Below are 14,569 nucleotides of genomic sequence, written 5' to 3' on the forward strand. Positions count from 1 at the left end.
AGGATTGAATTAGACAACACTTAAAAAAGTAATTAGAGGCCGGGCGCGGTGGCTCACGCCTGTAATCCCAGCACTTTGGGAGGCCGAGGCAGGTGGATCACGAGGTCAGGAGATCGAGACCATCCTGGTCAACATGGTGGAACCCCGTCTCTACTAAAAATACAAAAAATTAGCTGGGCATGGTAGCGCGTGCCTGTAATCCCAGCTACTCGGGAGGCTGAGGCAGGAGAATTGCCTGAACCCAGGAGACGGAGGTTGCGGTGAGCCGAGATCGCGCCGTTGCACTCCAGCCTGGGTAACAAGAGCGAAACTCCATCTCAAAAAAAAAAAAAAAAAAAAAAAAAGTAATTAGAAAAGTATCTGGTACAGAGTAAGTCTGAAGTGAATCTATCTTATAATATTGTTGTGGAGAGTAAGGCACAAATTTCCTGGAAGCTGTCAGTGCTTGATTACTGTAGCTGTTTTTAATTTTTACTTTTTAAAATTTTTTTTTTTGAGATAGAGTCTAGCTCTGTTGCCTAGGCTGAAGTGCAGTAGCCCAGTCTCGGCAGACTGCAATCTCTGCCTCCCAGATTCAAGCGATTCTGGTGCCTCAGCCTCCGGAGTAGCTGGGACCACAGCTGGGACCCCGGCTAATTTTCATATTTTTAACAGAGAAGGGTTTCACCATGTTGGTCAGGCCGGTCTTGAACTCCTGACCTCAAGTGGTCCTCCCATCTCAGCCTCCCAAAGTGCTGGGATTACAAGCGTGAGCCACCGCACCTGTCCTGTAGCTGTTTTTTAAGAGTAGAGGAATATATGCTATATTTGTATTAGAGCTATGATTCGAAAACAACAGCTGTATGTATATGCTGTACTGATAGAAAGTAACATCTTCCTGTATACATTTCTTAACATTTTGGGGAGTTGTGGACCCCTTTGAAAACCTGGTGGACTAATCCTAGTAAAATAGGGTTACCAGGTTATCTGATTCCCACAGGTGGGTATTAAACTCTTGCTGTATTCTAAAGTGACTGAGTGGAAGGAACCTTCAGTGGAGAGCGGGGAGAGAGTACATTTTGGATGGAGAATGCAGTATGTGTACAAAGGCTCTGTGGGGAGAAATGCTGTTGTAGATACAAAAAAGGCCTGATTGAAGTACAAAAGTGAATAAGGGTGGAGGTAGGATGAGGCCCTTATCATTTTCAAACAAATCTTAAGCAGTGGACCAATTAAACTTTTCTCCAAGGATTAGGGCATTTTAATTAAAATTAAGTAGGAACAACTTTTCCACTATGTCCAAAGAAGTTTATTTAACTATATAAGAAAGAAAGGGAATTCAGGAAGGAAATCTTTATTTTTTGTTGATGTCAAATAAAATAACCCTGGACAAGTTTTCTAGGTGAAAGAGTTTCTAAGTCATTGTACCTGGTCTGTAGGTTGTTGTTGACATCTATGTGTAGTGGGTTGGTATATTCATTTTCATCTGCCATCACTCAAATATGAGGGGTTGCTCATTTCTTTCTACATCCTTAACAACCAGAAACAACCCCTTGTTCTGATAAATGCTCTCATTTCCTTGCCCACACGAATATTTAAGACTTTCAGTTACCTGTATTACTATTGACCTATTCTAATATCTATCCTTTGTTGTCAGTGAAAGCTGAGCATCTGTAGTCAAAAGAGAATCTCTGAATTTGGGCAACAGTTGCCCTCCATGGGATTAATCGTTCTGGGTGAATTATAAGATAGAATCCTGGGAAAAGCAGTAAGTCATTGGTTTGATTTTAGGGATGGTAGTGTGCTTTTAATACCTTTCTTTTTTTCTGTATTTTTCTCTGAATTTTTTTTTAAGATGGAGTTTCACCATGTTGGCCAGGATGGTGTCGATTTCCTGACCTCATGGTCCACCTGCCTTGGCCTCCCAAAGTGCTGGGATTACAGGTGTGAACCACTGGGCCCGGCCTTTTCTCTGAATTTTATTGTTTGAGAACTGTTTAAAAGAAAGCCCCTCTAGTAGACAGCATTGAGCAGCCAAAAAGGAGATAATCATTATCATCCTAATAATGTTAAGTGAGGGAGATGAGACATAAAAGACCTTTTTTTTTTGTTTGTTTTTTGAGATGGAGTCTGTGTCTCCTGGCCGGAGTGCAGTGGCTCCATCTTAGCTCACTGCAACCTCCACCTCTCGGGTTCAGGCAATTCCCCTGACTCGCCTCTCAAGTAGCTGGGACTACAGGCATGTGCCACCACACCTGGCTAATTTTTGTATTTTTTTTTAAGTAGAGACAGGGCTTCACCATCTTGGCCAGGCTGGTCTTGAACTCCTGACCTCGTGATCCACCTGCCTTGGCCTCCCAAAGTGCTAGGATTACAGGTGTGAGCCACAGCACCCAGCCCATGAAAGACCTTTCAAGCAAGATTTTATATTTTAACTTTTAGTTAACCAGATAGAAGGGGAAGTTACGGAATCCAACTTGATAAATGTTTTTATTTCACAGTAAAATTTTGTTACTATTAACAGGTTGAACAAATTGAAGCAGGGACACCAGGCCGACTCCGAGTAGTAGCTCAGTCTACCAATAATGAAGAAATCATTGAAGGAGAGTATAATACGGTAAGGAATGGGCCCAGGTTAATACTTTACCAGAAAGCAAATAATGTGCTTATTGAGTATTGTTTAGGAACTTAAAATGGCTCTTAGGGATTTCCAGATGTACTGGTTCTATGCCCATTGTAAGACATCTCAATAACTTGTGATATTAAAATTTGTTTTGGTGGCCGGGCACAGTGGCTCACGCCTATAATCCCAGCACTTTGAGAGGCTGAGGTGGGCAGATCACAAGGTCAGGAGTTCGAGACTAGCCTGGCCAATGTGGTGAAACCCTATCTCTACTAAAACACAAAAATTAGCTGGGCGTGGTGGTGGGCGCCTGTAGTCCCAGCTTCTTGGGTGGCTGACGCAGAAGCATTGTTTGAACCTGGGAGACAGAGGTTGCAGTGAGCTGAGATTGTGCCACTGTACTCCAGCCTGGGCAACAGAGTGAGACTCCGTATCCAAAAAGAAAAAATTATTTTGGTATAGGGATGGCTTCAGATTTTTTTCCACCATAACTTAAGGCAACAGAATTTATTTTTATTTTTTGTGACTGAGTCTTACACTGTCACCCGGGCTAGAGCGCAGTGGCACACTCTTGGCTCACTGCAACCTTCTCGGCTCACTGCAATCTCCACCTCCCAGGTTCAAGCGATACTCCTGTCTCAGCCTTTCAAGTAGCTGGGACTATAAGCGTGTGCCTCTATGCCGGACTGATGTTTGTATTTTTAGTGGAGATGAGGTTTCACCATGTTGGCCAGACCAGTCTCGAACTCTTGACCTTGTGACCCACCCACCTCTGCCTCTCAAAATGCTGGGATTACAGGCGTGAGCCACTGTGCCTGGCCAGGTAACAGAATTTTTAAATAGACCAGAATTTCTGTCTTGTGTCCTTCCCTTTTATCTCCCCAGGCAACCACTTAAAAAATAATTTAGTCATAGTCTATGATGTTGTTGTCTTTAAACTTGGATAGGTTTATTAAGGCATTACAAATTCTCTTTTTCCTAATAAGAAGTGCAAAATAATTTCTGCTATTTCATGTTCAAAGGATTTTTTTCCCCTGAGGATTTTAATTTATTTAAACTCTTATGTTACTTTTTAATGAAATATTTATTTCCAGGTTTGATAAATGAAACCAGATTAGCTTAGTAAGCAGAGAAAAATACGATTAAGTAGTAAATGCAGAGCCTTTTTGTTGTTAGTCACTAATATATTAATAATTTTTCAGGTGTTGTTGGCAATAGGAAGAGATGCTTGCACAAGAAAAATTGGCTTAGAAACCGTAGGGGTGAAGATAAATGAAAAGTAAGAAAAAAAAACTTTATTATGTAATATTTAATGCTATTTCAGTTATTTACAGCATTGGTCAATTGTAGAATTTTAGTGTTTTTGTTTGTTTGTTTATTTTTGACATAGAGTCTTGCTCTGTTGCCCAGGCTTGAGTGCAGTAGTGCAATCTCATGTCACTGCAACTTCTGCTTCCTGGGTTCAAGTGATTCTCGTGCCTTAGCTCCCTAGTGGCTGGATTACAGGCGCCCGCCATCATGCCTATAATCATGTTGGCCAGGCTGGTCTCCATCTCTTGGCCTCTAGTGATCCACTCAAATCAGCTTCCCAAAGTGTTGGGATTACAGGCGCAGAAAACTTTTCTTCCAGTGGCATTCGCATTAGTATTTCTGTTTGTTTTCTTTTTCCATTTTGGGGGATGTTATAATTTAGAATCCTCACTCTTAACCTCTGTGTTGGAGTTCTTCCATTCTAAGATTTTTTAGAGTTTTCTTATTTCTTTGATTTTTAAAATAGTGGCCAGAGTTGTCATGATAAGCTTTTTTGTTTCTTTGAGCTGTTTTGTTTTAATTTTATTACATTAGCACATTGTCCTCAGCTAGAGTCATGATTTTGGGTTTCCTTGGGAAAAAGGAGGATTTTGTTCTCCTTAATTAATTATGGTAATTAATTTTTAACTGAATAAAATTACAGGACTGGAAAAATACCTGTCACAGATGAAGAGCAGACCAATGTGCCTTACATCTATGCCATTGGCGATATATTGGAGGGTAAGGTGGAGCTTACCCCAGTTGCAATCCAGGCAGGAAGATTGCTGGCTCAGAGGCTCTATGCAGGTTCCACTGTTAAGGTGAGTGTTGTGCTTGTCCTCACTACATACTCCCAGTTCCTTATTTAGGGGGCAGTTGGGAAGTTTTGCAGATCTTGAATATTTTAGTTATTTTGGTGATGGCATCCTAGATGTCCTTTATTAGCTGTATTCCAGACAAGATACTATTAAAGCTGCTATACATTTGTGACTTTATTATGAAAATGGACATTCTTGGATTCATACTATGAATAAAGAGCTTGATTAATCAGGTTTCAGCACTATTGTTAAATAGTGTACTTCATATCCATATGCTGTAAATAGTTGCATTTTATGTCGTTTTATTATTGCCAATATAAATCAAATGTTCTAAGGTCTTTTTATGGCACTTATCTAGGCTATAAAAGGACTTGAGGATTTAGGTAATGGTGTCAGTGTGCAAAGTAACTTAAACCACTATTTCCTCTGTCAATTTTGAACTTTTTTGAAGTATACCCTTTTTTTAAGTTAAGTCTTTGCCTATTATAACTCCTTACGTCCATTTTTAAACAGTGTGACTATGAAAATGTTCCGACCACTGTATTTACACCTTTGGAATACGGAGCTTGTGGCCTTTCTGAGGAGAAAGCTGTGGAGAAGTTTGGGGAAGAAAATATTGAGGTAATTTCTCTTTTATCCTATGTAAAATTACTACTTTAATCCTTTGGAATTTTAAAGTATACCGAAAAGTTGAAAAATAGTACAAAGAATTTTCATATACTTTGTACTATTATGTACATGTATGAATAGTCATGTATTACTAACATTTTGCCAATTTATTTTATATGCTTTCAGTATTCTCTTTGTGTGTGCGTGTGTGTGTGTGTGTGTGTGTGTCTGTGAATCATTTGAGAGTAAGTTGAATGCTCCTTTACCCCAAGTACTTACTGTATACTTCTATGAACAAGGAGATTTTCCTATATAACCACAGTGTAGTTACTACTTTCAGGAGACTTAGTATTGAGTAGTATTTTTATCTGATTTAACTTTCATTTTCTAATTTTGTCAGTCAACCCAATTGTATTTCCTTTCTAAAAATCACATTTATTGATTTCTCTTGATTGATTATAGGAAAGTGAATGCTCTGACCATTAGTACTACTTGTTTCTAGCATTACCTTCTAATTTGTACTAACTTTTCTGCTTACATTTTATCATGAACGAAAATGCACATGAAATACAGTATTCATTCCTATAATAAAGATATACTATTCTTATAATCAGAAAAAAAATTAATAATGTGTTGCTAATAGGCCAAGATATAACATGCTACTACCAATGCATGTAATAAAAAGATTATTTTGTTGTTTGTTTTGAGATAGAGTCTCACTCTGTTGCTCAGGCTGGAGTGTAGTGGCGTGATCTTGGGTCACTGTAACCTCTGCCTCCAGGGTTCAAGGGAGTAGCTAGGACTACAGGCGTGTGCCACCACCCCGGTTAATTTTTTGTAATTTTAGTAGAGACAGGGTTTCACTGTGTTAGCCAGGATGGCCTCCATCTCCTGACCTTGTGATCCACCCACCTCAGCCTCCCAAAGTGCTGGGATTACAAGTGTGGGCCATCGTACCCAGCCTGTACTTCTTTTATTAAGGGGTGCATACTATAATTTGTTAAGCCATTGTTTGATTAGCTTGTTTACAGTTTTTTTCATTATTATAAATAGTATGATGATCATCTTCATAATTCATTGTTTCTCAGATTATTTTTTGAAGATCGATCCTCCTATGAGTGTGTGTGTATATATATGGCATACATATATAATTAAATTTTGAAGTTTTTAACATATATTTCATATTTCGTGATAAACAGTATTTAAGTTTTTAAAATTTGCTTTTTTGTTGTAGAAGTGTAATGTGTTTGAGTTGAAGAAACTGAAAAATGTAAGGGAAAGAGGAAACAATTACTCATGGACTTATGTCTATAACAGCAATTTTTAGCAATTTAGGGTCATTCCTTTAATTTTTTTTCCTGTAAAATTATGATACTATGATACTATACTTAAATTTTGTAACCCACGTTTATTTTTAAAATTATATATTACAACATGGAAGAACACTACTTATGTCTTCATAATCAGTTCACTTTTAAAAAGTGTGTAGTTTTGGAATATTGTTCTTTGTATAGCCTGCCAACAATTTATTCAAAAAATAAACTCATAGGAAATATGAAAAAAAAAAGGTAGCAAAACATGTTTTGAACTGAGGCTAGCAGCTAGGGGAAAAAAAAATCCATTCGGTCATCCCGGAATTACATCAGTAAGGATGCTGTCCTTCCAGACTTCCTTCCTCCCTCTCTTCTTCCTTCATTCCTTCCCTGTCTCCTTCCTTCATTGCTTTTAGTGAATTATGCCAAAGGAGGAAATGTCTTTTGGAAGCATTAAGCAAGAGAACTAGGTAATTACTATAATTGATCCTGGCATCTTATTTGTTTCTTGCCCAGGTTGTTATTCACATTGGATAACAAGATATTATTGAGGTTTGCGTATGTATGTGTTTTCAATGTAAGACAGCAGGTAATTAAATGGCTTCTTTCTCTCATTCCCTTGTTCTTTTTTATTATCAGTTAGGGTATATTCTTTTGAGGTTGAGATATACATAATTAAGGGATGAGCTTATAGCAAAAGTGCCTGACAGCAAGGAGTTTACGGTCATTTACCTTTTGACCAGATTCCTATTTATTCCATGAATGTTATTGTTTAATGAAAGTCTACTTTGTCTTCACTGTCTTTCACCATATATAATGTTTGACAGACATACTGTTTAAAATAATGTGTCTAAATTTTACTTTTGTATTTTCTTAGGTTTACCATAGTTACTTTTGGCCATTGGAATGGACAATTCCATCAAGAGATAACAACAAATGTTATGCAAAAATAATCTGTAATACCAAAGACAGTGTAAGTGCAATTCTCACTTAATCCTTTTCCAATAATTTTATTTTTACTTAGGTTTTTTAAATTTAATTTAATTATTTTTTAGATGGAGTCTTGCTCTGTCCTCTAGGCAGTGGTACAGTCTTCACTCCCTGCAACCTCTGTCTCTTGGGTTCAAGCAATTCTCCTGCCTCATCCTCCCGAGTAACTGGGATTAGAGATGCATGCCACCACGCCCAGCTAATTTTTGTATTTTTTTTTGTGAAGAAGGGTTTTTACCATGTTGGCCAGGCTGGTCTTGAACACCTAACCTCGTGATTCACCCGTCTCGGCCTCCCAAAGTGCTGGGATTACAAGCGTGAGCCACCGCACCCAGCTTTAGTCTTTAATATATAGCTTAGTTGGTCACATGGTGCAGATGGCATTCCTTCAGTATTTTGCCTGCCAGTCTTCTCAGCTAATAGATATCAGCAGCCAGCAAGGACCTTGGCTGCACTGCCTGCTCTCCCCTCATCTTCACTGGCATGAGGCCCTGCACTTAGTCAACAGGCAGCCAAAACTTACTGAGAGAAGGAACCAAAGGCATAACTTCAGAACTGTCTGTTTGTGTTTATAAAAGAGAAACAATAAAGTCATCAACTATCAAAATATAGTGGAAAAAAAAGAGCAATGCACATTTGATCCTCAGCAACTGGGACTAATGAAAAAGAGCTCTTAATTGAGTTCTAAGATTTCATTGCCTGCTGCTACATGTAACACTGGTCAGGTATTATTACATGTAAATCTAATGTGTTTAAGTGCTTTTTAGTAGTTCCTCCTACAGATATACTTTATTTATACCATAAAGCCCCAATTGTCAGGGTGGATATGTATAAGAATACAATGTGCTGTATATTCCAATACTTACTTTAGCAGAAACCTGTGAAGGCCTGTGAGCAAACTCTATACCTCATAGGATTTATTTCCATAAGTACAAAATGAGGGATTAGATAATTTCTATTTTTTAAACTGTTTTGACTGCTGCCACACATTGTAACCTGGGACACAGGTATGCATATACACACACTCTCTTTTAAGTGATGTATTGACTCATAAGAAAACCAATCTTTTTAACTTATCTGACACTTAAAAAAAAATGACCTCAGTAAAAGTATAAATGATGTTAAAGAATCTATATGTTAAAAGCCTAGTAAACTCTGATAATTAGTTTTAATCTCAAAATTGTAATATAATTAAGCCATGTATCCTATTTGGAAACTACTGTTTTAGGCAGTAGGACACTTACAGCTTTGTTTTTTGGTAGAACCCAGGGTTTTAGAAAACATTTTCCTGGATCCACTGCAAAAAAAAAAAAAAAAAAAAAAGCTTCAAATGAATATAACTCATAATGAGCTACACAGTTAACATAAAAAACCACTGTATACAGAGTTTGTCTCTTTAGGCAAATTTTCTTAAAAGTTTTTTATATGGGCATATATTAGATATCACTTTTGCTTCAGACCAAAGGAGAAAATGTCAGGATTCTCATTGGCAGTATATTAACTGCCCCTGTCTCACTGAGAGATACTTCAACTGCTCATAGCAGTCAGTGAAACCTTGCAGATTTCCCTCCTACCAAGCAAATCCATTTTAACCATATATATTTTGTTCTTTTTCCAATGTTTCAATTTGTTCAAATGACATTGCTAGTATAATGTGAAAAATAATTTTACTATCAATAAACCTGCCAGTAGTTGAGGTCCTAAGTAGAGTGACAGTGTTTTCAGTTATTTTCATAGATACAGATAGTAATAGAGAAGATGAATATTTGTTACTGCTCTTTTGTCATGAGCTATCTGAGGCAAAAGCTTGTAGAACTTGGCTGTTCCACGGGCGTGCTTTATTCATTTTGAGTCAGTCACTTGACTTCAATGTCTAAATGTCCTTGATTCCAAATTGTACTTACAATGTTTATTGTCTTCTGGCGTTTGTTTTCTGCTATTTTTTTTAACATAAAATATTTAAAATATAATAAAGATGAGGAAAGTACTCACCATCCAAAGTCAACGAATGTTAACATTTTGCCGTATTTGCTTCAGAGCTTTTTTCTTATGAGAGAAACAATCACATATGCAGTTTATAACAGCTTATATTTTTGAGCACTATGTACCAGGCACTATAGAAGTCTACAAGCCTGTGAGGTAGGTATGTGCTATTGTTTTCCCTTTTTTTAGATGAGGAAACTGAAGCACTTGGCAGTTAAGTAATGGTACTCAAATCATTTCCCTAGGTAAGGGCAGTTCTGTACATTCATTCTCACACAATGGAGATACCATACTATTAACTATTATTCCTGTGCAGTCTTCCGTCTTCCTTCACTCCCTGAGAGGCAAAACTTAATGCAAAGGGTCTCTCATACTTATGTTCTTCTGTTTGCCACCTATTTATGAATGCATAAACATTATACAGTGTTTGTGGTTTAATTGAAGGTGGCATCCTCATTATATAGAGTTCTGTAACTTTTTTATAATCTCATATTTTTAGAGCCTTTTCACATTATTACATGTAAATGTATTTTAAGTGGTTTTTAGTAGTTCCTCCTACAGATTATACTTTATTCATACCCTAAACGCGAAATTGTCAGGGTGAATATGGGTAAGAGTACAATATACAGTATATTACAGTCCTTTGTTAGCAGAACAACCTCCTGATTGTTCCCAGGGAGTGACAGAATCTTAGACAAGTTCTGCACCCCACAGCTTGAGTTGCCTCATTTGTTATGATGAGATTGGACTAGATAGTCTAGTCTAGCCAGAGTCCCCACTGAAAATCTCAGCTGAACAGTTGAGTACATCAGATTTCTCTGCTTTTGGCAGAGGTAGCCAGAGTTTGAGATTTCGAATTTATCCAAAAGAATTTCTACACAGGTATTTTAGAATACCAGACATTTTTCTTTTGCTTTCAAAAATGTTTTCAGACTTTGCTAGGCACAGTGGTAGAAACACCTGTAATTGCAGCACTTTGGGAGGCCGAGGTGGGTGAACTGTTTCAGCTCACAAATTTGGGGCCAGCTCAGGCCCCATAGCAAAATCCCATCTCTATTAAAAACAAAACAAAAAACAAAAATGTTTTCAGACTTTAATGATCTTGCACTATTTATCCTCAAAACCTTATTTAAAGTGACTTTTTAAATTTTATTTTAAAACAAAAATGTTTTCAGACTTTAATGATCTTGCACTATTTATCCTCAAAACCTTATTTAAAGTGACTTTTTAAATTTTATTTTGCTATGGGGCCAGCTCAGGCCCCATAGCAAAATCCCATCTCTATTAAAAACAAAACAAAAAACAAAAATGTTTTCAGACTTTAATGATCTTGCACTATTTATCCTCAAAACCTTATTTAAAGTGACTTTTTAAATTTTATTTTTTAGAGACAGGGTCTTACTTTGTCACCCAGGATGGAGTGCAGTGGTATAATCAGCCCATTGTAGCCTTGGCCCCCTGGACTCAAGCAATCCTCCCACCTCAGCCTGCCAAGTAGCTGGGACTACAGATGTAAGCCACCATGCCCAAGCTAATTTTTTAATTTTTTTTCTGTAGAAACAGAGTCTCCCTGTGTTGCCAGGCTGGTCTTGAACACCTGGCTTCAGGTGATTCTCCTGCCTCAGCCCTGCAAAGTGCTGAGATTACAGGCTTGAGCTATGGTGCCAAGTCAAAATGACTTTTAAATTTGAATGACTACCCTTAAGGGTCCCAGCTATTGGAGATAGTCTGTGTGGAGCTGAGGCAGTCAAATACAGGATGTGAGGATGCCCTGCCCTTTGATGATATTTTCCAGAGCATTTTGGTTATTAAAGACCTGCCAGCATCTTCGCCTTTTGTATTTTTCCTCATAAAATGAGTAATCTCTTGTAGCTGTCTCTTGTCTCTTTGTTCTTATTGAAGTGAGCATCATACTCTCTGTATTGGCTCATGTTGGGGAGTCTTTAGCCTAAATAGCTGTTACCAGCAGTCATTAAAGTTTCTGGACATTTTTAAGAGAATAGACTGGAGAAATGCTCTAGTCTGTGTAGGAAGAGAAGGGGAGAAAAATCAGTTTAATTGCATTATTTTATTTTTTTTTACTTTAGGAACGTGTTGTGGGCTTTCACGTACTGGGTCCAAATGCTGGAGAAGTTACACAAGGTTTTGCAGCTGCACTGAAATGTGGACTGACCAAAAAACAGCTGGACAGCACAATTGGAATTCACCCTGTCTGTGCAGAGGTGGGTTATCTACACTTCTGCAGTTTAAAATTGCACACCACCCAGCTTACAAGTGGCAGATAGAGGACCCTGAGTTTGATAATGATTCCTCAAAAGAGGGCCTTGTCTCTAAAAATGAGTTTTCATCTTTCAGTATTCATTGCTTATGGTGTGAACTGGAGGTTTCTGTCATGTTGTTAAGTGTTAAAAATTATCAGAGTGATTTATAGAGCTGTGCCTTAAATATTTTATTTAGCATCTAAATTATTTTCATGGCAATCAGTTAATGATGGAAGAGCTTCAATTTCACAGCTGTCTTGAGGCTAAATGATACTGTTTGCTTCTTTAGCTTTTCTTATCAATGAATGAGATTTGAAAATGATACTTTCAAAAGATCAAATGACAGTAGAAATAGAAATTGACCAATCTAGGCCTCTGGGTGTCAGTGTTTCTTCGCTGCCAGTGATCATCCGTGAGTTGAATATTGTAATACCTAACTGTATAGGAATGGTAAGCCAAAAATGTGTTTATATTGGATAACTTGGGAAGGTGTGGGAGGAAGCATGTCATACTATGCCAGCTTATCTATGGAGTTGAAAATTGCAGTGATTATCTGTTGTTGGGAGTGGTTTCCAAGTTGTACATTGTACTTGTGCATGCGCGCGCGTGCGCGCGCACACACACACACACACACACACACCCCAGATTTCACTCAGCAGCTCCATGACTGGTTGGTATCTGTTCCTGATTGCCCTTGTGCAACTGAGCTCATTGCTGAGTATGTGGAATGTCAGCTTTAAGGCCTGGAAAAACGTTTTAGCTTTCTTTTGCTTTGCCTTCTCTGTGATCAAGAATCCTTCTCTATGCACCTGGCTGGGATATAAGCCTAAAATATTAACAGGTTGAGAGGTTAGGGCATCAGTTACAGAAAGCTGCTGTTTTGTGAGAGAAATAGAATTAAGCTTCAAAAAATAGGTAAAAACTGAAGTCTTGATGAATGCCCTTAATGTATGGTAGATCTTTTATTCAGTGGAATGACTCAAACTGCCTGTGTTGGGAAGGAGCCAATTAACTTTGCTTTCTTGAGTACCTTAGTTTCCCAGGGCTGTTGTAACAAAGTACCACAAACTGGGTGGCTTAAAAATAGCAGACATCTACTCTCTCTCTGTTCTGGAGACTAGAAGTTCAAACTCTAGATGTCAGCAGGGCCAAGCTCCCTCCAGAGGCACTAGGGAAGAATCCTCCCTTGCCTCTTCTCTCTTCTGGTAGCAGTGGCAGTCCCTGGCATTCCTTGGCATTCCTTGGCTTGCAGATATATCACTTTAATCTCTGCCTCCCTCTTCACATGGCCTCATCCCCTTTGTGGTCTGTGTCCAAATTTCCCTCTTTCAAAAAACTCCAGTTATTGGATTAGGGCCCACTCTAATCCAACGTGATCTCATTTTCACTTGATTACATCTGCAGAGACCCTATTTCCAAATTCACAAATACTGGGGGTTAGGACTTGATCATGTCTTTTAAGGTTATGGGGACACAATTCAACACACAGTAGTGGGTATATTTTAAAATGTAGATGCCATTTCAAGATACTCACAAGCTTCAATAACCATTTCTCATAGGGATGAAGGAAAAGACAATTTTATTCTTTTGTATATGAGTGTCTAATTTTTTGTCAGAATTCAGCTGGGCATGTTGAAAGAAAGACTGCTGTGTATTGGCCTCTGACCCCCTCAGGAGGCTGTTGTGCTGTGATCCAGCAGCAGCATCTGGCAGGGTAACTGCCAGCTGGGCAGAAGGATGCTGTAAGGATGCAGGGTGTCTCCTGAAGTCCATGGCTGTGCAGAGGTCAGCCAAAGGCCTGTTCTTCTTGGTATGCCAGGCACATCAGGGTTGTGCATCTCCATCTGTTGGTCCTCTTAGGGGCTGAATGTTCTGGTGCTTTGATAGGACTCTGGTATTTTATTTTTCCCAAGCTGTTGGCTGATTAACAAGATAAAAAATTGGGTGAAATTGCACTCTGTGAACACACTTGTCAAGCTGTGTGCACAGCGCCATGCTGGGCATGGAGGACACAGCAGGGATTTGGGATAAGCAGAGGAGGCAGCTGCGTGATGTGCCGGTAACAATTCCATCTGATGCATCCTAGGATTGGGGTAGGTATAAAGTGCTGGAGGCACTGGGTTGCCACCTTTGTGGTCTTTGGCTCAGGGATTCCTCTGACCTGTTTTTACTCACAGAGCACTTCTGACCCCAGATGTGTGGGGGTTTTGCTCACATGAACAACCAATTCTCCAGCTTTCCAGACACCAGCTGGGTGTCCTATAACATAACTCAATTCTGCTATCAGTTGCCTCTAGTTAGCATCAGATCCTACAAGGGCTCAGTCCCGTAAGCCTGCCTCCATTGCAGAGGCTAGTCTCAGGATGGCCTCCTATACTTCTGACCTATCAGCTATGAAATCATGGATTTCCCACAATAAATTGCTAGCATGGCTTACGGAACTCAGGAATAAACTTTACTTATATTTACTTGTTTATTATAAAGGTTGCAACTCAGTAACAGACAAATGGAAGAGTTATACAGGGCAAGGTGGTTGTGGGGAGGTGGGGGATGACAGAGCTTCCATGGCCTCTTTAGGTGTGGCACCTTCCTAGCAGCTCGATATTCACCAACATGGAAGTTCTCTAAACCTCTCATTTAGGGGTGTTTTTAGAGGTCCCATTATGTAGGCACGCTTGATTAATAATTGACCATTAGTAATTA

The 14,569-nt window shown here is 38.8% G+C and overlaps 1 protein-coding gene across 1 annotated transcript in view; it reads left to right on the plus strand.

Annotated features, from left to right (window-relative positions):
• The window catches only part of TXNRD1 (thioredoxin reductase 1), a 116,614-nt gene that overhangs the window by 93,148 nt on the left and 8,897 nt on the right, over nt 1-14,569 (plus strand). The window contains 6 exon segments of the mRNA NM_001256419.1: nt 2,504-2,596; nt 3,805-3,881; nt 4,557-4,713; nt 5,224-5,331; nt 7,510-7,605; nt 11,693-11,827. Of these exon segments, the coding sequence (NP_001243348.1) occupies nt 2,504-2,596; nt 3,805-3,881; nt 4,557-4,713; nt 5,224-5,331; nt 7,510-7,605; nt 11,693-11,827 (666 nt within the window).

Source organism: Callithrix jacchus, chromosome 9, assembly GCF_049354715.1.
Source record: "Callithrix jacchus isolate 240 chromosome 9, calJac240_pri, whole genome shotgun sequence".
Lineage (NCBI taxonomy): Eukaryota > Metazoa > Chordata > Mammalia > Primates > Cebidae > Callithrix > Callithrix jacchus.